General features: G+C 39.8%; 1 protein-coding gene across 1 annotated transcript in view; it reads right to left on the bottom strand.

Annotated features, from left to right (window-relative positions):
• The window catches only part of FRMPD4 (FERM and PDZ domain containing 4), a 208147-nt gene extending 204149 nt beyond the window's left edge, over positions 1 to 3998 (bottom strand). Inside the window, exon 1 of the mRNA XM_063084063.1 lies at positions 3883 to 3998. Within this exon, the coding sequence (XP_062940133.1) occupies positions 3883 to 3920 (38 nt within the window). The 5' untranslated portion in view covers positions 3921 to 3998. The remainder of the gene's footprint in view (positions 1 to 3882) is intronic.
• Between the last annotated feature and the right edge of the window lie 22914 nt (positions 3999 to 26912).

Raw genomic sequence — 26912 nt, 5'->3', positions numbered from 1 at the left:
ACAGATATGATGTGGGGGGGAGGAACGGGTAAAGGGGCATGAAAATCAAGTACAATGTATATTGAGAAGTAAAAAAAAAAAAAAAATATATATATATATATATTTATATCCACAATCGTATCTACATATATATCCATCTCCATCTCTACCTGAACTTACTATTCATTGATGCTGTTATTATAACAGTTATCTCAGACTATCTCATTTTCTCTGTTGCTCTTCCTTTCTCCTTCCATCCATCTCTCCCTCTCTTATTTGTTTCTCACCAGGACATTCTTTCCTGAAACTTTCCTTTTCTTGTAGATTTTTTCTTCCCATCTGTTTCCCTTCCTGCTCCTGCTCTGCTCTTTCTTTTAATTGGTAATAATAATAAACTGAAAAATATTTTTATTTTGCATCTGTCATGTTTCTTAAACAAAGTTCTCTATTCCATAAAAAAAACTGCATTTCATATTTCTTTAAGAATATAAACAAAAGTTGTCTTTTCTTAATGGAGAATTTGGTGTAGCTGAACAAGCAGTCAATTGTGACTTGGAAAGCCACTTGATTTGTCTGGGCATCACTTTTATCATCTGGTAAATAGGAATAATCATTTCTGTGTTGAAGCCAAATAAGTGAGATCACGTGCAGAAATGTGCTTTAGAGCAGCAACCATAGAGTTCACTAGAATCACCTGGGGAGCTTCCGAAACTCTCTATTCTCAGGCCCAGACCCAGGCATCAGGATTTTTTTTACTGCTCCTCAGTCTACTCCAATGTGCAGTGAAAGCTGAGAAACACTAGTGTGTGTACTGTATATTATTATACAAATGTACATTAATGTGTGTGTATTGGCATCCTTGATTACTTTTAACCCTCTGTGTCAGTAACTCTGTAGAAAATGGGTTACCCAGCCCTATCCTAAAAACTAGAGGATGGAAGGGGGAATAAGATATTTGAACACATTTTGAACTATCCTGGGCCCTTTTCTGAAAGACTCATAACAATAGAATTATCTCCTTATTTAGTTATTAGAGTCTAACTTCTAACATGTGAAGCCTGTTTCCTCCCATAGCTTTCTCCTTCACTTGGAAATAGTTGTCTCTCCATCAAAAACAGTTGCCTGATGTGGGTAATCTTTTGCATCCTAAGATAAGATTTTTTAAAAAAGAAGGAAAACATATAATGTCTTTCAAAAAAATGTATAAGAGTGAAAAATTAAATGCAAAGGTGCTAATTACTAACCATAGATTAATTTTCAAGTTGTCCTTTTAACTTCTAAAACTAATGAGTACAGAAATACTCCATACTGCAAACCTAGGCTCCTGGAAACTCTGATAATTATTTCTTTGTAATGGATGTTACTCAGTAGGTTTAAAAAAAAAATCTCATTATTTATAAAACTCATTAGTGATAAAGAAAGAACAAACACTTTTCAAAGTACTGCTCATGACATCTTAAAGTTTCTTTGCGAGGACTCTGGAAACTTACTCTTCAAGTAAAAAGAAACCACGCAGATTTAGAAAACTGATACTGATGACTTTGGTTTTAAAACTTGCCATTTAGTAATCAGTGCAAGTTTCTCTAAGTTGCTGGTCTGCTCTTATATGTTTTAACAGCTGGCATTAGGCCAGTGTAAATGTTAAATTGACACCAGTCCGGCCCTTAAAAATGTCAGTGATGCTGATGGCAATGCATGAAGGTAGAGCTAGCTGTTGTTCTCAGATTCTCTAAGCAGTTGGCTTCGGTTTGGGTTTCTACCTATTGATCAAATGGCCTGGAATGTATGGGAACCCAAATCCAAGCAGAGCAAAAGGAAATCCATTTTGATCAGAGAAGTCTGAGACATACCTTCATAAATTTATAATCCATGTCTTTTTAAAATCACATTTCTTCGGCAGAAAATTTTTATTGTTTTGAGTCAAAGCATCTAGATCACTTAACTGAGTCAACCGAATAAATTCATAGCCATGTTACAGAATAGATGGCACAACATAATATCAAAAAATATTGTCTTTCTAGCAGCATAAAGGATTAAGCAAATTGTATGAAATTAGAAATTCGAAATCTAGGGTGTGAGCAAAACTACTGGCCTTTCTTCCAGTTTTGAGAGACTCTGCTCCAACTGCCATTTCTATTATAATTTCTCTGGGAGCACATCCCTAGGAAAGCCTTGAAGAGCCAGAGAGCCACTTCCCACATGCTCCCCAGCATGGTTCATGTTCAACGTCAATTTGAATCTTCCCGGGATGGACCCAGGAGGCAATAAACTACGCTCTGAAGTGTGTGTGTGGGGGGGTTCTCCCTTCCGCAGCAATTCTGGGGAAGGGGAAAGACTTGGGCTGCAGAGATAGGGAAACCACCCACAATACTCACATGCGTTTTTCCCCTAGCTACTTTCCAACAATCCTCACTTGGGGATGGGGGAGTGGGGTGGTGGGATGAGTAGTACAAAAGATCAAATATCCCCAAAACAATTTAGGCAGACAATTTTATAAAAATGATTCCCTACGTCATGGTGGTCCTACATTTGCTAATCAGTCTATACTTTGGCTGGAACAAAAAATACAGCCTGTGGTTGTGAAAGATTTTTTCTGTGGCCTCCAATCTCTGCTTAATTATAACAAAGCTAGAACCAAACATGCTTCCTGATTTCCAAACTACTTGGCTAATTTCTTATAATTAAGTTCATTGCACTTAGATTGGAGAGAAAAGCAGGATGGACTCCTGTCATTTTGAGAAATGTAATATGTGCTCTTCTCAAACAACTGCAAAAAAAACCAGAGCACTGAAGTCACTCTGAAAAACAGTTTGGTGGTTCCTCAAAAAGTTGAACATAGCATTTAACTTTGACCCAGCAATTCCGTATGACCCAGCAATTATACTCCTGGGTATGTACCCAAAAGAAGTGAAAGCAGGGACTCGAACACATGCTTATACACCAAATGTTCATGGCAGCATTATTCACAATAGCCAAAAGGTGGAAACAGCCCATATGTTCATCAACAGATGAATGAATAAACAAAATATGGTATACTATACAACGGCTTATTATCCAGCCTTAAAAAGAAAGGGAATTCTGATACATGCTATAACATGTATAAGCCTTGAAAACATTATGCTAAGTGAAAAAAGCCAGACACAAAAGGACCAATATTGTATGATTCCACTTATATAAGGTACATAGAATAGGCAAATTCATACAGACAGAAAGTAGAATAGAGGTGACCAAGGGCTGGGAGGAGGGAGAAATGGGCAGCTATTGTTTAATGGGTACAAACTTTCTGTTGAGGATGATGAAAAAGTTCTGGAAATGGATAGTGGTGAATGGTTGCACAACACTGTGAATGTACTTAATGCCAGGGAATTGTACATCTAAAAGTGGTTAAAATGTTATATTTTATGTTATTTTACCACAGTTAAAAAAAAGAGCATCACAAAAATCCAAACCTAAGCCAATATTAGTGTGAGAATTTTACAATAAAACATGTAATGCACATAATACTTTTGTCTAATTTTTCTAATTACAGATGAGACTAACATTCCTGTCTACACCATTTCTAGAAAACTCTAAATGATACTCTTCCATGTCGAACTTTAGTTATTAGTATCAGACAATGAATACAACTGGACTAGTATTTAATAATGGACACTTGCCCTCTGAGCCAGGGTCACCATGCTCATGCAGTGAATTGTCACTCTCAGATGGCGCTCACCCAAGAATGAAGCAACCCTATGTCACAAGACATACTCGTGGAAGGTATAGGAGATCTAGTTGCTTGAGCAATGGCCTCCAAATGCCTATGAGCACCTAATTTAACTATGTTCATTCTCCTGTGCAAATCAAAACTAGAGAAGTCCATTATCCAAGGACTTGGTTGTTCGTGCCATCCGCCCAACCTACCTGATGAAGTAGTCTCGCCCATCTCGGTTTGTCGTCATCTCCCATCCATAGGGCGGCACCTGGTTCAAGCCCCAGGTTCCTGAGGGAGGCGGCCAACCTGAAGATTTCGTCCTGTGGCTGGAAAAGAAAACAGCATCATTACACCTGACTCCTAAACACTTCTCGGGGAAAAACTCCAGAAGACGCAAGTGAATTGCTCCTCTAAATTGTGGGCTGGATCCTCAATTGATTAAATGGGTAAGTATAAAGAACGTTTATGTGTCGGGTACCACACGAGGCATTTTTCTAAGTATTATCTCACTATTTTTCACAGAAGCTCTATGAGGTAAGTATACTTATATGTTTTACAGATGAAGAAATGGAGAATGGCTCAGTAAGATTAAGGAAGTTTCTTGAGGACACACAAGCCAATTTTGAACAAAAGTTTTGCATACTTTCCATCACACTAGGCATTTCTGAGACCAGACATTTGAACAGTTTGGGCACATGAATAGATTTCACACCACAATATAAATATGCATGAAAATAAATTACTGTTTTTACGGCTTTTAAGCAAAAACCCCCAAGCCTCAGTTTCCTGGACTCCTATGACCAAAATACAAAATTTAGACTCATACTATATTAACTACACTCCAATGAGGTGAGTCAAAAAACCTTAGACCAACCCTCAGTTTAAGTTGCAACAAAAATCTAAACATTATCGTTTACAATTTCTAGTCCACAACCTAAAATCGACTCACCAGAGAAATAAAAGGGTAGGTTAAGGAGAATTTTCTAGATGCCTGCCTTTTCCAGGGCACACAAAAAGAGGAAGTCCAGGTGGCAAGCGACTGTGACAGGCGGCACTGCACAGTCACAGTCCCTAACCAGAGGCCTAAGCCCAGTTTCTGGATCCATCTAATCCTGGCCACACTTCCTCGGCCCAAGACCTGCAGAAATCCCTTCCTCTCCTCCTGAATGCCTAGGACTTCAGAGCTTAAGCATACTTTTTAAGAAAATAAATGATGCCATTTTAGAACGGATCAACATCCCCTATTGCTTGGCCCTTTCGCTCCAGGTGAAGTTACTTGCTGGATAGCCTGTAAGATCCTCTGGGTGGTTCCAAACCCCAGACTGGTACCACCAAAGTGGGGGTGGGCTGTGATGGCATTTTCAGGGACTCACAATCAGTTTCTCAATAGCTACCAGAGAGTCCATACAAGGACAAAGAGGTGCCCTCTCTGGTCAGACGAACATAGAACAGGTGTCCTTCCTCCTGGCTGAGGCAGGCCTCAGCCTGGTGCCCAGCCTGACTGGTGAGTGTGGCAGGGGCTGGACTGCAGTTCTCAGCTACCTCCTTGGCCAGCCACCACGTGCCAGGTGCAACTTGCACGACCTTGTGTGGTAGCTCTCCTGCAGCCTGTTGCCCTTCCACAGCAAACAGCCAAATGAAGGGCTGCTTCTTTCTATGAGGAGGAGAGATTTTACACTCCCCAGGATGCTAGGCATCTCATCCCCCAACCCCAGCCCTTCCAACATACATCTAACCAGAACCCAATACTTCTCAAGTGAAACAAGCCCTTTTCCCCTAAGTTTTCTGCAGAGTAACCATTTCACATAATTTTAACCACCTCTGTTCCTTTTCCTTAACTTCCTTTCAGTTTTCCTATATCCCTGATAAAATTGGCGAGTGAGAGTGTTTGCAAATTTACTACATGCATGGCAAATTTAGAACTCCACCAAAGGATTTCTCCTTACCCACTGACTAGTAAACGAAAAGACACAGCAACTGGTTTTTGTTTGTTTGTTTGTTTGTTTTAAGTTTATTTGTTTATTAATATTATTATTTTTTTGCATTCTAAGATGCTGCAGAGCAGTTGGCAGGGAGAGGAAGAGAAGAAGGGGAAAGGAAATAGGGTGGGAGAAGGAGGAAGGGGGGCGTGGTTGAGGCCCATGGCACCCCCCTCATGCAGGGAGACAAGGGGGCTTCCAGCAGTGGCTTGGTTGTTGCTGGGCTGGATGCAGATGTCAGCGGGGTGTGGCTGAAGCTCTCACCCCCCCATGGCCCCAGCTCAAGAGCCCAGGGAGCCTCCTGTGGTGGCCCAGTGGTCGTCACTGGGCTGGTTGCGGGTGTCAGAGGGGTGTGTGTGAGGCCCCCGGCCCTCCACCACCTCGGCTGGAGGGCCTGGGATGCTTCCTGCAGTGGCTTGTTGGTCATTGCTGGGTGGAGGCAACTGTTTTTGTTCCTCTTTTTGCTCAAAAATCAGCAGTGGCAATTTCCTCTAGTGGGTTTTTAAGAAATCTGCTACTTGACTGAAGTGAGAGAACACATGAATTTCCACCCTTAGGTAATACAAAAACAAAAAAACCCACAAATTTTTCTATACTAGCAGAACACATTTGGGATGCTTTTGAAGGTGCTACCAAGAAAACAAGATCTTAGAAGTATGAACACTGTCTATTCTGTTATTAAAAACTTTCCCAAAAGCAAGTTAGAAGTGACACAAAGAATATTCTTGTGAGTGAAAAGAGGTCTATGTAGAGAACATGACAATTTACTTTGGATTGCTAAATTATGTACTGCATCAGAAAGTTAATTTTTCGCAGAGGGTGCTAATTTATTAAAAACAAACTATCTTTCTTTTCTTTCATTCTTTTTATTTCCCCTGAAATCTTTTTTTCCCCCTGAAATCTTAATCACTAAAGGAAAGACACAGGCTTCCTAATATAATTTATGTGTAAAATACGACATTATCATAACCAACTGGAGGAAGCCTGAATTTTATTAGAAACTTCATTCTGTTCTGTAAAGTATCTTCAGGAAGCAGCAAACAATAGTTTAGCAAGATATTTTAAAATAAAGCCTTCTATCATAAAGGACCAAATGAAGTGCTAATACTTGGAAACTCCACAAATACTAATTGACTTAATCTGGGCCAACGGGCACCCACTGATACAAAACAAATAATTGAATAATTAAGATTAGACATGACTACCTGTCTGCCTGTTAATGTGTTGACATAAAATGCATGGGTCTGAAAGGCCTTAGTAGAATTTAGCAAAGTAAGAATCCAAGTAGAAAAAAATATCTTTGTAAATATCTATCCATAACAGTCTTGTGAAGAATCAAGGACGTAGGTCATAATTGCAGAGGGATTTGGTTCCTGCTTCTATGTAGTGTGATGGCTGGAAGTCCAGCTTGGAAGCTGGTGGTTTCCTCTCTGCTTAGTGGGGAGACGTTCTAGGGACCTCCTTTGCCCACTCCCACCTCTGTGGCTGCACTAAACTCTCCACTATGCCCAAATGCCCCATCCCTTCACTGCTGAAAGTCGCAGCCTTTTCTACCTAGAGTACAAAGGGATGGTCCCTTACAGAGGAGCAGCAAGCCAATGCATATAAAGGGACAGAACCTGGCTGTTTTACTTTAGAGCCTGCTTGGGTGCAGAAATAATACCCGGCTTCTCAGGATGGACCAGGCTCTGCTAATGATGACACTATTCCGTGCAGAACTCCTCATTTTTGGCAATAATGCTGAATCTGTGTCCCAGTGTGAGATGCATTCCCTCTACTTCCTCCCATTTCAGAAAGAGTCCACACCAAGTTCCTGGGCACCCTTCCCAGGGGTTGAGACCTACTTTAAATTTTTCCTCTTGGAATGAATGAAGTCTTACTTTTCCTGTCCAAGGACCTATCAGCCTCAAGATTCCTCTTGATCACCTCTGTGGAGGCTGAAGATGCTTCTATAGGACCCTAGCAGTTCTGCCCAGCTTCTTAGTTTTGCTGAAGATGGTATGCAGGTTGGCCCACTGAGATCAGTTGCAAGGATGTCCTCCAGTCTCAGGTTGCCAGATTTGGCAACCACAAGTATGGGACACTTGTTTAAGTGTGAATTTTCCATAAACAACAAATTTTTTTAGCATAAGTATATCTCATATAATATTTGAGGACACATATTGAAAGATGTATTCATCATTTATCTGAAATTCAGATTTAACTGGGCATCTGGTATTGTATCTGCAAACACCAGCCCCCTTATTAAATGAATACCTAGATTCTCTGAGAGTACCACAGAGGAGGGCTTCTCCGGGGTGCTAAAATATCATAGCCCAGAATATTTAAGATTTGCCTTCCCCTTAGTAGTAGGCCCAAGCACTACTTCCACTGAGTCTAAAACATGATAAGAAGCGCCCCCCAGGCTCCCTGATTAGACTCAAACCAAACTATACCTCCTGATGTATCTATGGGCAGAGTGTGTGTGTACCTGTGACATAAGGATTACAATCCAGGCTTTATGTTTGTCCCAAGTTGAGCTGATAAGAATCACTTGGCAGTACTCATTAAATACATAGATTGCCAGGCCCTAAAAATTGATTCAGCAGGTCTGAATTAGGACCAGGAATCCAGGAGAATGTGTGTATGTGTTGAAACAAGTAATCAAGATTATTCTTATCTTCAGGCACATTTGCCAGATTTAGCAAAAAAAAAAAAAAAAAAAAAGAATAACGACTTAAATGGAATTTCAAGTAAAAAATGAATAATTTTTACTATCAGTATGTCCCATGAAATATTTGGGATATACTTACACTAAAAAATGTTACTTATTGAAAATTCAAATTAAGTGAGGCAGCGAGTTCAAATTTGTGGTCCTGGGACCAGCAGCAGCATCGCCTGGGAATTTGTTCAAGATGCAAATTCTTGGGTATCACCCTAGACCTAATGAATGCAAAAGTCCAGGGTGCCCAGAGTGACCCAGCAATCTGTGTTTAACAAGCTTCCAGGCAATGCTGGTGCCCACGCAAGTCTGAGAACCACTGAGTTAGAACCAGACTCTCTTCAATCTAGGCTCTGCCATTTGTTTTCCATGAGCTCCAGCAAGCTGCTGAACCCCTCTAACTCCCTCAGTCCTAGGTACTCTCCTGTAAATGGGGCTGATGGAACCCATGTCTTTTGGAGACTATTAATTGAGTTTTGTAAAGCACTTAGTATGATGCCTGGCACATAGTACAGTACGTGCTATAAAGTCTGCTAAATAAATATCTACCTACTCCTCAAGACAATATAGGACTTTGTACGGTGGTGCAAGTATAAATGGCTTTAATTCATCCTCAGAATAGAGACAGGGTGAAAGGCTCAGTCATCTATTCTTTTCCAGTCTGGCAAGAGCAGGGCAAGAAGGAGCTGAACCAAGTAGTCACGCCTTCCCATAAACAAGGTCAGAAGTTGGTGAATTCAGCCATTCTCATGGCCTAAGGAAATATCAGAAAGTTCTTTTTAACCAGAAACCAGGAATTCCAACTGTGTGATCCTGGGTACAGAGGGTCTGTTTCCACTTGTCTCAGGGAAGACCTTGAGAGTCCTTGCAATTCTGATGTTGTGACTTCTGAGATCATGGCTGTGTGAACCATTTTCAAACGCTTAGCTCAGCCTTAAAAATAGCGACCTACATTGGCAGCGCTATTTAAATCACTCCAGAAACTCCCAGTGACTGACTGAACTGGTTTGCAACTTTGTACTTCACCCATCCATTGTTTGCAACAGATGGCAACTATCCTGGACAAAGCAGATCTTCATACTTTATATGAAATGAGAGCAGCTATGATTGGTACAGGCAAAGCTGTAGAACTCTTTGTGTTGAGACCAGCGGTGGAAGCAACCCCTAGTTTCCTCCTGTGTGCATGCCTCTAAGCTCTGGAGCAAATCCTGATTGTCAATCCGCCCTAGGGGAAGGTAGGCTCTTAGAAACCACTTGCAGGCTTCTATGGTGTTCTGAGTTTCCTTGGAAACATCTTAGTATCAGAAAAAGGAATGCTATCGGGGAGAAGGAATATGAAATCAGGTTCCAAAGTCCTGAGTCAGACAGATTCAAAATCTGCCACTTACTAGGTTTGTGACCCTAGGCAGGTTACTCTGAGCTCTCTGTACCTTATTTTCATCACCTGTACAACAGAATTATTCTAACTCAATGTTTCTCATTGGGGGCAATTTTGCCTGCAAGGGAAACTTGGCAATGACTGATGACATTTTTGGTGGTTATAACTGGGGGGTGGGATGTGTGTGCTACTGGCATCTAGTGGATGGAGGTCAGGGATGCTGCTAAACATCCTACAGTGCACAGCACAGCCTGTCCCAACAAATTATCTGACCCAAACGGCAATTGTGCCAAGGCAGAGAAACTGGGCTTAGCTGACAGGGCTGTTATGAAGAGGTAAGGTAATGACTGTGCGATTCTTAGCACAGTTCCTGACATACAGTAGGTGCTCCATAAACCTTAGTTGGAAAAAAAGAAGAAAACAAGCATTCTCAATGTTTCTGCTTACAGCCTAGTGATGATACGTATAACATATCTTTACAGTAGAGAGAGTACGTTCAAATCCCAGGTCTGCCACGTAATAGCTTGGCCTTTCTGGATTTTAGTTTTGTGTAAAATGGAAATAACTTCCAATTCACAGCGAAGTTAGGTGGATAAATGAGATGCATAAAGCTCTAAAGTACAGTGCTTGACTCATTTAGAACAGTCTCATCAAATGGTACGTTGTGTTATAAGTGGTAGTTGTATAGTAATGAGAGTAACATTTAATATCTCTACGTACATAATTTCTTTTGATACTCACAGGCCCACCTGGCCAAGCAACGGGGTCCCTGCTGAAGCATTATCATTTCTATTTTAAAGATGAAGAAACTGAGATGCAGACAGAACGTACAACTGGTCCGATAGGGACAGCAGTCTACTTAGGCAGGTGCTGTATTTTACACAGATTGTACTAGCATGAAAAGGGTATGGGAGAGGCTAAGGGCCCCCCAAACTCACCCAGGTTTAGCTCCTGTCAGGGTCACGTGACTGGTTAGAAGAGCATCCAGGACTGAACGCTGAGGCTTTCTACCCCAAACCCCACATTATTCACACTGTGCCACAATTAAGTGTAACACCAATTTACAGGCTTCTTTCTAAAGCTGGCGATAGTCAGGACAGGTAGCTGGGATTCAGCTGCATCCTTTGAGACTTGGTGTTAAGAAATGAATAATCATGTCCACTTCAGATATGGGAAAACCAAAGCTATATCTACTCAGTTATTTATCCCTGGCGTTGAATGACACCATACAAATCCAACGAAATAAAACGTGACCCAGAATTTGATCATTCTTATCTATTTGGACTCACAAAGATTATTTTCAGAATAAGCCAAGGTCATAAAGTGTTACAGATGGTGTCACAAAATGAAAAGCATTTTCTCATTTATTTTGCTGTAAATGGTATTGGGTTACAGAACCGGAAACCCGACAGATACCTCAAGGTATCTTCAAACAGTATTTTGCATTTGTAAGCAGATGGTATTCAAGGCATCTTCTGGGTTGACAGGCAATGTGGGTTAAGGTAAAGGAAGTAGGAAATGAAGAAAATGAGCAACTAAAGATGATTCTGGATGAATTTAAAAGCTCCAAGTTTTGATGACAGCCATGTTCCTTTTGTGCCAGCTTGTTGTGCCCCATTGGGATTGGAGGGGGTTCCTTGGAGTGACCTTCAGAGAGGCCTGTCTTGCAGAGTTTCTTGTCCCCATGAACTGACCAAGTCTTTTTGTCCTAATTAATCATGCTGTTGACTCACAGATACGTCCTGAATTAGGCTGCATTCTCTTCTACCATGGAACATAATTTTCTCTATTAAATCAGGCTTCGGTTCAGTAGTCACAGTATTTTGATCTCTTACAACAGGTAACAGCTTTCCATACTACTGCCACTTATTAGCAGGTTTTGGTGCAGGTACACGTGAGGAAAGCTACATTAATAGGATAACTTTAAAGCCACACAGACGGAACTAAGAATCATCCCACCAGCTATTTCTCAGATGTCACCGTTGTTAAGACAAGGAAGACAGGAAAATACAGTAAAGGGTGAAAAGCAGGCAGTTAAAAACTACTTGAAATATTAATGGAAAGCCTCATGAAAGCAGACACTCAAAAGTATATTCATTACAAAATCATTTTAGTCAAGCAGAAATGTATTATTAACCAAGAGTTTTACTATGGTAAAAGACATTTGAATGCATATTTTAACAACCAAATTTAAACATTTTTTCTGATTATTTTCATCTGCTTCATTACATGATTTACCAACCTACACAATAAAACAAATTGTGTTATTATATGCCCATGAGTTTCAGCACAAGCTCACTGCCTGTTGAATTAGTCATGTTTCTCAATTGAATATCAGGTAGAATTATTAGGACAATTAAATCCAAGTTAACTGGTTCTCCTTCCAAAAGTTTGTGCATGCAAACTTTAGCCTCTTTTTGTGAATAATCCTGTGACAGAATCCAGGTGTCCTGAGGGTCTGAGGTCACATATCTACAGTCCCCAAATATCACATGCAGGAATTGCCATTAAAGTCAGATGCAGACTTGCCTTGAATTTGACTTCAACTTTTGCAAAGTGTATTAGCATCTCCTAGTTCACTGAATTCTCCAAACTCTGTAAATCTGGAAGGACAATTTTAACTTGTCTTGTACTATCGAGGAAAAAACACGTAGAATGGCCAGGTTTTATTGCTCAGAGAGGCATTATAGAGCTAAATGGGGAATTGCTCAGAGAGGCATTATAGAGCTACATGGGGAACAGTCGACAGATTAAGTCTTGAGCTCTTTCCACTAGAATGCTGTTGTAGCTACACGTACATTTGTAGTTGTACCTCCCGAGTACACATGCAATGCCAAGTGGATATGCTAAGCTGGGCACACAGCCTGCGAGGGCAGTAACCATGTCCTCTTATTTCTCTATCACTATTACTCAGACTAGTGCCAGGCACAGGATTGATGATCAAATGTGCACTGAATTAATAAATGAATCCAAGGAGCATGATGGTACCAGCACAGAATCTCAGGCATGAACATTGTAGCTCTCTTCCTTCAGGTGGGTAAGAGTATACATAAGGGACACACCTTTTGTTTAACAGCTTCTGTTATGCAGGCACTGTTCTAGGCACTTTCATGCGTTATCTCTTTTTAATCCTCACAACAGCTGCACAAGAGGGGTTTTTTTGCTACCATGACGGCTCATCCAACAATGGAATCCTGTTGGCCATTAAACCAAGGTTGTAAATGAAGATTGATTGCCCTCAGATACATAGTTAAATGAACAAGGTTGGTTACAAAGTTGGTTTACTGTGTAAAAAAGAAAATCTGTGTACACAGGCATAGAAAAACAGTCTAGAAGAATGGGTCTACAGTGGCTATTTTTGGTTTGAGAGATTGAGGGTTTTTTTTTTTTTTAATTGTCTGCTTTGGCATATTTCATTTTGTATAATAAACATGCATTACTTTTGTAATTAAAATTTTATTTTAAACAAAAGAAACTGGAAAAGCTATGATACCATGTGGATTCTTGGTGGAATCACTGGAGAAATTGTAGAGAGGAAGTCCTGTAAGTTTGAAAACACAGTGTGGAAGTGGCTGCAGGGAAATATACATTGCCATATATTGCTCAGAGTGCACTGTGACAATCCTCTGTGGAGGGCAATTTAGCAGTCTCTATTCAAGTTGCAAATGAACATATCCTTTGACCTAAGTGTCCACCACTATGGGATGGATTAAATAAACTATAGTACAACCACACAGTGGAATACTATGGTGCTGTAAAAAAAGTGAGGAATTTCTTTATGTACTGTTTTAGAAAGACTCTTAAGATATATTCAGTTTTTAAAACAGCAAGATGCAGAAAGATGCACACCTGCTACTATTTGTGTAAAAGCAATAGCAGAAATAAGGCCAAACCATGAAGTTCAGATTCAGATACAGCTGCATTTGAATACGGACCCCACCTCTTAGTATTCATGTGAACTTGAGCAGGTTCCTTATCCTTAGAAAAATATCAGCTTTCTCCTCTGAAAACTAGAAATAATACTAATCAGCTTGCTGGATTGCTGTAAGGACTACATGAAGCAGGCAATCAAATACAGCTGCTGTCGTTATCTCTTGCGCACATTCATTAGCACACGGAATGAGTATTGATGGAACAGCTAGCTTGGACCGCATGCTGTTCTAGGTGCTTGGAATGCATCAGTGAACAAAATACACAAAGAAAACCAGAACTATTGACACAGAAAATAAATACCCACGATCATCTCACCCAGACTTTCCTTTCCAGCCTAGCATCTGCTATGGTTTGAATGTGTTTCACAAAGTCTGTGTGTTGGAAACTTGATCCGCAGTGCAGCGGTTTTGGGAGGTGAGACCTTTAAAAAGTTTAAGATATGAGGACTCTGCCCTCATGAATGGACTAATGCCTTTATCATAGGAGTTGGCTCCTTATAAAAGGGAGACTTTGGCCCCCTTTTCTCTTTCTCTCTCACCATGTGATACTTTCTGCCATGTTATGACACAGCAAGAAGGCCTTTGCCAGATGTGGCCCCTTGATCTTGGACTTCCCAGCCTTCAGAACTGTGAGAAATAAATTTTTGTTCTTTATAAATTATCCAGTCTGTGGTACTCTGCTATAGCAGCACAAAACAGATTAAGACCATATCCTACTGATAGTGTAGAAGACTATTCTGCTACTTTTAAACCAAATCACCTATCATTTCCTGAGCACACAGTTTTCAATGTTCAAATCTCCGTGTCTTTGTTTATGCTATTTCCTCTGGCTAAAACACTCTTCTCCCCAACCCTGACTCCTCATACCTCTCCGTCACTGTTCATAATTGACCCATCCTCCAAAACCCATATCAAATGCTACCACCTGAAGAAAGCAGCCCCCAACCCAATACCCCTGCCTTAAAATGATTACCTCACTTCCCTATACTCATGGGTAGTCACTGTTCGCACCCTTGAGGCAGCATATACCATGTGTAATTACTAATAACTGCGTGTATACAAGTCTTCTTAGATTATAAGCTCCTGGAGAATTCATACCATTTAAAAAAAAATTTCCACATGCTGCACTTAGTCAATGCTCAATAAACATTTACTTGTCAATATATTCATTGCATTTTGAACTCTTCTCATTAGCCTTATGACACTGAATTGGAATAATCTCTTATTTATCTATTATATCCCTTAGCCAATTGTGATTTATTTTTAAGGTTGGAGGTGAGCCTCCATCTTCATATCCCTGTAGTTCTCACAGTACCTGGTAATGGCAGGTGTGCAACATGCGTGGTTTGTTAACTGAGTTGACCTATAATTTGTCATGCTAAGCTTGGTTTACTAAGGATACAAAATTTTTCAGAAATAAAAATTTTATCACTGCTTTTAGAGGGGGGACCTAAACACATGGAAGCAATAACAACACCTTACTATTACCTGTTGTTAATGAATGGCTGGGTGGATTCATGATGAAAATGTACAGACATGGGACCTCACATGATTCCTAGGCCTCCAACCCTCACCTTTAAGTTCAGCAATGGCCAACAAGCCCATACTTTGCATAACTAGATCCAAAACCACCACCACTTTTTATATCAGCATTGAGTGCAGGATTTGGCACAATTGGAAACTGTTTAATAATAGCATTTGTTTGAATGAATGAATGAACAAATGAATGAATAGCTGTCAACTTAGAGGCATCCTCAAAAAGGAGCCTATGACAATGACCTGGCAGGTCCAGGATTTCAAGACCCATATGGTCAACACGGTGCTCAACAGGAACTTGCTGTCTCAGCATTCCTGGATGCCTCCTATTTTTGTGAAGACAAAATAGCAATTCCGAAACACCAAATCAAAATTAAAGGGTTTAAATCTAAACCCTATTGATGTTACATTTTCAAGCCTCAATCAGTTTCCTTGATGTAAGGTCATTTTATTTTTCTAGTTCAAGGTTCCTTTAGGAGGCCGTGGCTCTTCACTGTGGTCAGGCTCACAGTCCCAACCATGATTGTTTCCCTGGCCTCTTATTTTGAGAAATTTCAATAATATAGGCAAGTTAAGAGAAGAGTACCACAAACATCCTTGTACTCTTCACCCAGACCAGTGGTTCTCAACAAGGGATGATTTGGACCCCCCAAGAACATTTGACAATGTCTGGACACATTTGTGGTTGTCACAACTGGGGGGGGGGATGCTACTGGCACCTAGTGGGTAGAGGCCAAGAATGCTGCTCAACAACATCGGACAATGCACAGGACAGTCCCGCAACAAAGAATCATCCTTCCCAGAATGTCAATAGTGTGGAGGTTGAGAAACACTGACCTAGGTTCATCAAGTGCTAATATTTTGCAACATTTATCTTATCCCCACTCCCCTCACTCCTCTGTCCTCTCTATTTCTCTCTGTTTATGCATGTAAAATTTTTACTCGAACCATTTAATAGTAAGTCCTAGACATCATGAGACATTATCCTAAAATTCGCTGGCATCTATCTCCTAAGAAAAAAGACATCTCCTTTAAAATCACAAAATAGTATCACATCCAAGATCTTTAATACCGATACAATAATATTACCTAACAAATAATCCATATTCAAATCTTGCCAGATATATTAGTAATGTTGTTTTATAGGTTTGTCTGCTTGATTCAGTATCCAATCAAGCTTTATATTTTGCATTTAGTTATCCTGTCTCTTTATTCAACTATGTTTTCAAGATGCAAGGTTATTATTACCTTAAGACTTGAGAAAAGAGGATGCAATCCTTTCCTTCAAAATCCAGCAATAATGACCAATGTTTGCAAACCACACAGTAGAGTCTACTCTGTCAATGGTAGTTGTCCAACAGCTGCTGTTTTTGAACTGAGCTGACACACAAATTGTCAGAACCTTAATGCAAGGACCATGGTAATTGTGGGCAGTCGGGATATGTCAGAAAAGGGGCTCAGAGATGCCTAGGATTGTTCAGAGGGCAGAGCTCGAAATGAGAACATAAACTAATGACTCATTAGCAACCAGAAATCAGGACAAGAAGGTTCTAGAATTTATGATGAGGAAACGGGTCAGTCAGCAATCAGAGAGCCCTCACATCCTGGAGGTCAGGGCAAGGCAGCAGGAAGCAGCAGCACACACCAGGCATCAGAACAAGGGTTTTGACATCAAAGAACATTCTAGCTTGGTGACAAAGCCCCTCACAGATGTCTTGCTGTGCCAGGAACAAGATATAGCCAGACTAGGCTGTTCACATTTGCCAGTGAATGCCAGACACTTCTCTGTCCCTTTTATCTTTCCTCCTTCCAGAAAAGATCTGAAGTGGCAAATGAATCTCTTGAAAAGACAATAAACAGTTTGGTTTACTTGGTGACTGGAGGGAAGATTGGCCATTCTTGATTATGAGACGATTCAGAGTAGAAACACAAGGCATTGTAGGAGCCAAGCCTCAACACAGAGTGTCCTTTCTGCTCATTCAACAAGCATTCACTGAACATCAACTCCTGTTTGCAAGGTTCTGCAGTCCACCCTCGTACAGCAACCCTCTACTATACAGTTCCTGCTCTGTGAGCTACAGTGTAGTCCGAGAGCTCTATTTCTCTCTTCCATGAACCTAGTGCTCTCATGACACTACATTCATTCATTCAATCAGTCAAAAGATTTTATTGGGGACTTTTGTGCCAATCATTGTGCAGGACCAGAGCTATGACAAGCAGATAGCGTGACTAATGACATTGTTGAGGAAGGCAGGCATCATGGCTCACCCAACCTGGATACTGTCCTGGCTCTGGGTTGTTCCCTGAACCCTGAACTTCCATTGAAACTCCTCAGTGAGGGGTTCTATGCTGGGAAATTGAGGCGTCAGGAGACAGGGAAATATTCCTCATACTCCTCAAATTACCGCACACAGACAACTTTTTAACCCATACCAATCATCAAATGCTTTTTCCTGCTTCATTTACGGCCCAGGCTTTTGCTTTCAGCTGTAATATGGAACCTGAATATGCTCTCAAGAGGCACAGAATGCGTCATGTCACAGAACTTGACAGCGATTACAGGATTAATGAAACAGAGCATTGGCTGAATCTGCCTAATGGCCTAATCTAATTTCCAAATGTGTTGTTAAAACACTTTTGCAAACACTCATCATTTTGAGAGAGAGCATTCATCTTCACATTTCACTTATTTACAGATGACTCATAACCTAATATTGCTCCTCACCAAGCTTAGCCAAATCCAAATGGCTTCCTACTGAATATGCACATGAAAGATTCAAACATTTTCTGATTTGGCCATCCATTGTGAAAACTATCTATTCACTGTTTGTTGAGGACATGCACATATATTTTGACCATTTTTGAATTTTTATGAGTTAACATATAAACTATTTGCTTGTCTAGACTGTAGTATACTCAATCTTCATTAAGCCTGGTTTAATGACTTTTAGAATCTGAAGTTAAAAATATATCTATTTAATAGTTATCTCCCATTCCATTAATTTTTTAAAATTTCTGAGTAAAAGAATCAAAATATTATTTAGAAATTGTCCTCAATTAGGTATAAACAGGAATAAAAGGGGAGGGATTATTAAAAAAGAGAAAGTAGAGAGAGAGAGGGGAAAGAACTGATACATTTATATATACACCTTTTGTGAACTAAATGTAAATAAAGGATCTAGATGGAACAACACTGGCCTGGAAGGCAGGAGTCTAGGTTCTAAGTCTACCAGTTTCAGCAACGATCAGCAAACTTTTCCTGTAAAGAGCCAGACAGTAAATATTTTCAAACATGCAGTTCATATGGTCTCTGTTGCAACTACTCAACTCTACCATTGCATCAAAAGTAGCCACAGGCAATATGAAAACTAATGGGCATGGTTGTATTCCAATAAAACTTTATTTGCAAAAACATATTGTATTTGGCCTTCAAGTCATAGTTTGCTGATCCCAGATTTATAGTATAACCTTGGGAAAGTCATTTATATTTATGCCCTTCAATTTCCTTATTCATACAATAAAGGTGCTACACTACATAATTTCTGAAGTCCCTTCAAGCTCCAAAATGTTCACCTTCATCAGGTCTCTTCTAAATAGGTCTCTTTCTCAAAGGCTACCATCTTTAACAGGATTGGAAGAGACCCTGATAAACAATTCTGCAAAACTGTTTTACCACTAAGGTAACAGCTCACAACTCAGGGAAAATAAACAAGATTTCGATTTCCCATAGCATTAGACTCAAAGATAGACCATTATAGTTCAACACATCACATACCTCAATATTTATGGAGAGTTTTAAGTCTCTAAACCATTGATCGTGTCCTGTAAATAGGGCCACTACTTGGATGAATGATGTTTCAAATATGCAATATGTAGACAGTCCAAAACCATAATGCAAAAACTTGCTCTAGTGGCTGCTTTTCAAAATTCAAATTGAGGTTCTTTGGAGTTGGTGGAAACAGTATCACAAGCTGGTATTTAAGGGTTTTCAAACATGATGGTATAAGGTGGTTTTACTATCAAGAGGTGTGATGCCTAATAACATCCACCATTGTTTTAGCCTTGTTCACATTTTTTAAACTATAAAAGGCTGTTAATTTTTCAAGCTAAAATGTGTCTATTCTTAATCAAAAACATGCTTGAGTTTGGTTTGCTATCTCAGTATCTGCTGGAGACTCTCTCTTTGCTGCTGATTGGTAATCCCTAAAGAACAGGTGTTTATATAGTAAACCTGCTGCTACCCTTAACAAGGTGAGACAGAGAGTTACAGCACACTAGGTACACCCAAATGCACAGGTGCTGAAATGTGCTGCTTGGCTTCTTTCCCCAGAGTGGGAGTGCATTTGCAATGTTTTAATGGGTTGTTTATAATAGAAATCAAACAAATAAACCTAGTGTACTTTATTTTTATCTAATTCTAGGAAGATTTCTGGTGGCTTTTCATTTACAGTTGTTTAATACAGAGATTCACAGCTCTGTTCCTGCATTCACTCACATAACTGTTACCTCTCTTCATCACAGCCCTGAATTCATCATGCAGTTCCATGGCGTCTCATAATTTTCCAAAACTATTAATATAGAAGGAAGAAATGTGTACTTGATGCTGACTGCAGAGACTAAAATGATTTTTTAAATACATGTATCAAAGGCAAATACATTATTCCACTAGATGTCTCAATATCTGCACATCTCCAAGGTCATCAAAAATGCCTAAGAATGGAGAGCATGCAAAGACTTGTTGAGGATACAAACGTAAAAATAGATATCTATCACTCAGGGCCTCCCTGCAACTTTTTTCTTCTCTCTCTCTCTTTTTCCCTCCCTCTCTTTTTTGCCTTTAAACAACTGTGAAGATTGTAGGAAGAAAGATATTCTAAGGATAATGTGGGAAATTTCCACAGTGATGGAAACCAATTTGCAGATGCTTTCCACCCAATATCAACCCCCAACCTCTTCTTATCTATTTTTGTTCATTCAACGACCCTTTTGTTGAGCACACTTTCATGAGTAGAACTGTGATGGATAAACAAAGGTGACAAGTCCCTGTTCTTAAAGAATAAACAACCGGATACAAAATAGAGAGAGGAAGAGGTGATGGTGAGTATGGACGGAAAATAGGAGCAGCACGTCTCCTTGCTCCACATGGGGCGAACAGAATTATGGTTTATGTCTTTAGAACATCTCTATGAGCTGGAGTCCACCTCTGATCTGGAAGTGAAAGATAAGGCCCGTATTCTTTTATGATTTACATAGTTTCCCATTATGGCCTCACATTTCCATAATAATTTTGATAACAACTATATTTATCATGACAATTATAGTAAAAATTACTGCAAGATAAATGGTGCTACTAGTAACCATATTAAGGTTTTCTAGTTTTCATCCATCTTCCCTGGCATCCATTCAGAGTTCATTCATATTTTTCCTTTCCATCTGCTCCATGTTATTACTGAACACAGAGAACAATCCAAAAATTCCTCGTTGTAGCTCAAGTAATAGCCACAAGTAAGCTCTGCTACCTTTTAATGTCCAAGCATCATCATTTTCTAAATCAGGACAAAGTCATCATGTATTTTTCTAAGATGTGCTATAGAGATAAAATGGACTGAAAACACTGGGAAGACAATAAGCTCTCAATATTTCTACATCATGGAGTAATTATTCCCTAGGAATAACAAGGAAGACATTTATTTACAGACTGTGCAGACTTACAAATTGTGGGAAAGAGCTTTATTGTAACCATGTATGACATGCTAAGTTTTTATTAGACAAGTTCTAAAAAACTCCTCCTCCAACTGACAATGACAATATATTTGCAACTGTGAATATTTACAGGCAAGAGATTTTAGCAACTAGCTGAAACATTTTTAGAAAAGTGCTGAAAGCCTTTCATAATGAAAAGTGCCGCTTACAGCAGGGTGTTCCCGACTTTAGCATGCATACAGGTCATCTGAGCATCTTCTTAAAATGAAGGCTCTGATTTCAGTGGGGGGCAGAGGGGTATGTGGGCTCAAGATTCTGCATTTCTAATGAGGTGATGTTGATGTGATGTTGATGCTGCTGGCCCAAGGAGCACACTTTGAGTAGCAGGCCTTAACATGTTCCTCAAATAGGATATAAACCGTCCCTGCTGGAGATTTCAACTTGGGGCTCTCAGATGGGTAGTGATTGACAGGTATCTATGAGGCCTGGCAGGGATTTGCCAGGATGGAAGTCAGCACCCACTCCTTACCTGACACTGACCTTGGGAGATCAAGGTCAAAGCAGAAGAGTCCACTAGAACTGGTTTGAACAAGGAAACCAAAACCAAGTATGTCTCCTGAATAATACTGGCACTTTGCATTCACGGTCATCTGAGATTTCTGATATATGAGCATGGTGACCAGCCATTAAATGGAGCTCTAATTCACTACCTTCCAGCATTGACAGAGAGCCTCACTTAAAGTCTAGAACCACAGGGTTCTCTTCTCTGGGCAGGATTCTGTGCTAAGTTTCTGCTTCAGGAGCTCTAACAGCAACCACAACTCCAAACCCGGTATGCAAGATATGGCCTGTCCTTAATCTTTGGCTGCAGCTTTGATTCTTTAGCCCAGCAGATCAAAAGCTCTGGGAAACTTTCCTTAAAGCCCCTCCCCTATTCTTCTCCAAAAGGATTTACTGTACACATAGTGTATCTTAGAACTCCATAAGAATAAAAAACAGCCCAGTATTCAAGGAACATGTACAAAAGCTGATGATAGGGAACGATTATACATAAAATAATTTGAGAATAACCAAGAATAAACAAACTAGATTGAAAATAGGTATTCCTACAGGAACACCACACATCCTGTTAGAACCATTTCTTGTGCTACCTCCCTCTCAAAGGCTTGACTTTCATGTCCAGTAATGGCATCTCCTCCCTCTATTCTCCACATCAGTGGTCAGAAAACTACAGCCCATGAACTTGGCCCACCACTTATTTTTGTAAATAAAGTTTTATTGGAGCACAGCCATGTCCATTCATTTAAGTATTGTCTATGGCTGCTTTCACACAAAAATGGCAGGGTTGAGCAGTGTGAAAGAGACCGTATGGCTTGCAAAGCTTAAAATATTTACCATCTTGACCTTTACAGAAAAAGTTTGCCAACCTTTGCTCTAGAGTAATAAGTACCTTCCTCACAGCACTTCTACTGCATCTTATATTACAGTCCACTGTAGATAGGTAGGTAGGTAGGCAGATAGATAGATGGACAGATGGATCTATTGATCTCTCCAGGTCCACTTGGTTACACAACTCCAGGTAGCATCATTTACTTCATGTTATAAATGACTCTAGTTCTTTTATGAGGTCCCAAGCCTTCTTACTCATCGGAGGTAAGTCATATACAACAGCATAGAGATTTGCATAAACTTGGAACTCAATGAACAGTGTTGAATTAAACTCAACTCTAGAGTTTTTCTAGGGCACAGCTGAAGCCATGATATTTAGGACAGTGAAATTACTGAGAGCAGTGAGCAAACATCTGATTGTACCTGTAACTAAATTAGCAGAAACCAAATGGTTCTCTTGGCAGCAAGACAAAAGTGGCTCTTACAGCCATTTGGTTTGATGGGGATTTTACAAGAGGCTCCATAATGAATTGCAGCCATAAAATACTTGATATCAGCACTACCATACTTAGTGAATCTTTACTTGAAAGTCATTGTAGAGATAAAGAGCATTCTTCCTGCCCTTTGCAATGCATACAACCCAAAGGCACAACCATTGGCATGCTGGTTTATGGTCTGTGTATTTTCTGCTTCTGCTCCAGCAACTCCAATCATCTGGTATTTCGCAGTCTGAGCTGGCCTCCAAGGATCCGGCAGGAAAAAGAGGCAGTAATTACATTTTGTAAGCAGTTAACTTTTTTCTTTCTTTTAAAGCTTCCTCCTTTATATTAATCAATTTTTAAGAATGGAATAAAAATATACACCTGCGATCAATGCCTCTAGAAAGGAGATTAAGTCTAATGCTTTCCTAATTGTCGTATCCATCCATTGTATGTTCTAATGCTCAGCATTTCACTCATTCACTGTCATTCTACCAGCCCCACAAATTCCATACTTTTGCAATTATAATTCCTGTAAGCCAATACAAGTCCTACTAGTTGCTAAGATTACAGAAGAAATGTGTTCCAAGAGGCTGGTGCATTTTTGGCTTTTCAAAATAAATTTATTTAAAGTTAATTCTTATGGATGTAGCATTGTTTTTCATTTGTTTTCCTCCACTGAAAAATCTAAAATTAAAAAGTTTGCCCATACCTAGATTCTATATCAGAAATTTGCATATAAATTTAGAGGATGTTTTTACAAACTTAGAAACAATTTGTATAAAAAAGACCAAGTATGATGCTTAAATTTAATATTTAAAATTTAAATTTTACTTAAGTATGGGTCACAAAATTATACAGCAAAAATTATGCATTTCATGAATGATCTTTCCTCATAATAGCCTAAAATTCCCCTAAAGGACACATAGTGGACCATTATATCATGAAAGATTTGAATGTAAATATTCTAATAAAAGTTCTGTATTCTACATCCAAATACCTTTCCAGGTTAACAAGAAACCCTACTTTGTTTATAGAAGATAATGAGGTGTGAATGATACCTATGAGTACAGGATAAATTGGTGTCTGTAAACTTTTAATGGTCCAATAATTAACTTTGTTATGTCTGTTCCTCCCTGTTGAATGGCAAAAACTAAGAACTCCAACCCAAAATAACCTACATTCCTGTAGGGTGAATGACATTGGCTATCCACCCCTTAAAACACTGGTTAAACTCTCACCTGCCTCCTGAAACTTCTGTGATCTAGTCCAATCCACACTGGGGTCTCTGCATTCCTGTATTCTTATCTCATGCCTCCACTTGGTTTATCCAGAGACACCTCAAAATCGACACATCCAAAACTGAACTCATGTTCATTTCCTCAAACCTACTTTTCTGCCTAACTTCCCCATCCTTAGAAATGTCTATCTTGTACTTCAAGAAGGGCTACAATGAATTCCATGCATTTCCTGGAGGATAACGCCTTCTCAAGCTTTTGAGTGTTTGAGCTTGCTGGCCCCTCAAGCCTAGAAGACTTCTCAAATCTCCATTCATTCTCTTGACTAACTTTTTATCCTTCTGGCTTAATTGTTCATCCTCCAAGAAGCTTTCTCTCAACCTGCTCTATCCAATATGGAAGCCACTTACCACATGTGGCTATCGAACACTGCAAATGTGGCGAGTTGGAAATGAGACATGCTGCAAGTGTGAAACACACACCAGATTTCAAAGACAGGAGAAAAAAAGAAGATAAAATATCTCAACAATATTTTTATCAATTGATTGCATGTTGAAACGATAGCATTTTGGATATACTGGGTTAAGCAAAATATACTAAGAGTAAATTTCACCAGTTTATTTTTGCTTTTAAAATACTGCTACTAGAAAATTTAAAATAACTATGTGGTTCACATTCTAATTTTATTGGACTGCTGCTCTAAACCCTTGGGACAGGGTTGGGTGCTCCTCCCGCAGATTTCATTACAACCCCCATTCTTTTCATTAATTTGCTTGGGGCTTTGTCCATCTGTTCTGGGCTCCGTTAACTGCCTGCAGCAGGGAACTTGTGACGTTGCTCAGGATTACACCCATAACTGGCACTTAGGAGACACCCTCCTCTGCTTGCTCAATGAACACGAGAACTCCGTACTCACTCATAAGTGGGAGCTAAGAGAGAAGGAAGGAAGGAAAGAAAGACCACAGTGGTGCGTTGGACTTGCAGAGGAAGAGGACATACCTTGGAATACAAAGTGGTGTCGGGGAGAAAGGGGGAGTGGGAGGGAGGTTGGGGATAATTGGATTGGGGACACGGGCTAGAAATGCAATTTGTGGTAATGAGCATGCTGCCGGTATGGATCTGGCCTTCACATCTTGGGCACAAGGGGTGACAATCGGGTTTGCATCTCATGAATATTCATAACCAATAATAAAAAAAAGAATTAGGAGACCACAGTGGCAGTCACCTCACCTCCCTGGGCCACAGTTAATGTGAGGGTTAAACTCGGTTGTCTCTACCAGCCCTCTAGTTTCATTGACTGCAAATACAGAGAGTCCTCAAAAAGTTCATGGCAAGGTTCATATTATCTTTTAATTCTATTTTTCCACAAACTTTCTAAAGTACCCTCGTATCTAACATGGATGTTTACATGAGTCTTTTTTCCTCATCAGGTTTTCAGTTCTTTCAAGGTGGAAACAAATGTCTGATATTTTCCTTGTTATCTTCCTCAGGACTCTGTATATACTATTACCTTAAAAGTCATAATCAATTCAACAAATAGTAAGCTAAAACTACTTGCTTACAAGTTTTACAGACTGAGCCTGATGTGAGAGAATAGGTATTGGACTTAGTTGGACTCTTCTTAAAATAGATACAGATGTGGCAACTCTCTCGCAGGAGGGTGAAGGTTCAGGGGAAGAGAGCATAGGGGGAAGGTGGGGAAGTAGAGGGAGTGGCTCCTATGCATCCTTGGTAGGAGGGCCAGCAACTCCCTAAAGCAGCTGAGTATGTTCCTCACATGACACATCACTGGGAAGCTTCCATGGTAGCCAGGATCCAGGAAGACTGTTCCCAGGGACACATCCTCTCTTTTTTCTCTTTCCTCCTCCAGGCAACAAGGAGCAAGGGAGAAGGACTGCTCTAAAGGTTAGGGTATTACTACCTTAGTTGACCATCTAGCTCCTTAACAGAGTCTCAAGACCCCAAGTCACCTGTTCTGTGGATCTCAAGATGCTTCTTGTAGAAAAACACAGTCTTAACTTAGATCTACCAAACGCAAGTGCACAACTGATCAACTGCTAAGTTTATTTAGTGAAAACACCCACATCAGAGCACATACTTTTTCTTAGGCTTTTTTTTTTTTGACTTAAAAATAATCTTAAACAGCATGAAATTATTTCCATCTCCAGCAACTGGAAACTCGGTTGTCCAATCCATCGATATTTGCAGGCTGACGGTTTGTGTTAGTTCTACTGCTGTGATAAATGTTTCCAATGTAAACTCCTGAAGTCATTAAAATCATTTGCTTTATTCACAGAAACGATGCACCAGCCCTCAATCATGATGCACAAGACAAACTGGTCCAGGCTGATCTCATTTTAGTGAAAAGAAGGAGCGAGCTGGAAGTAGCTTTGTCTAGAGCATAGGAGAATGAGTTGAAACAGAAGGGGCAGTGCACATAAGAGGCATAATAAACTTCTTCAATAGGCTGCAAAATCCATAATTACTATTTATAGTCCATTTCTATAATGTATTTCTCCCAGTGATATCCAATATCTTAAGACTGAAAAATCTCTTCTGGGAGATAGAAGAGCCGAAAATGCAAAGGCTTATTGGAAATTTTTCTTTTTCTTTTTTCTATTTGAATGTAGCCTGCCTGAAACTTCTATTCTAGAACCTCTCTGATTACCCCTGGAGAATTCAACACCCTAACTCTCAAAGGATTTGTTGTGTTTTTCTTCTTACCCACCACCAGCCTTCCTCTGATTCTGGGATTTTGGCCATGTGTCCGTGAAGCCAGCCTCTGTTCATATGATTGTTCTAATTTCTTCCTTGCAATTACTGTATTTTTCTTTTTTTCTTTCTATTTTTTTCTTAATCTCACCTTTCATTCTATTTCTTTTTCATCTCTCACCCTAGGAAGAT

This window comes from Cynocephalus volans, chromosome X (genome assembly GCF_027409185.1).
Source record: "Cynocephalus volans isolate mCynVol1 chromosome X, mCynVol1.pri, whole genome shotgun sequence".
In the NCBI taxonomy this organism is placed as follows: domain Eukaryota; kingdom Metazoa; phylum Chordata; class Mammalia; order Dermoptera; family Cynocephalidae; genus Cynocephalus; species Cynocephalus volans.
This window is presented reverse-complemented; position numbering and strand designations above follow the sequence as displayed.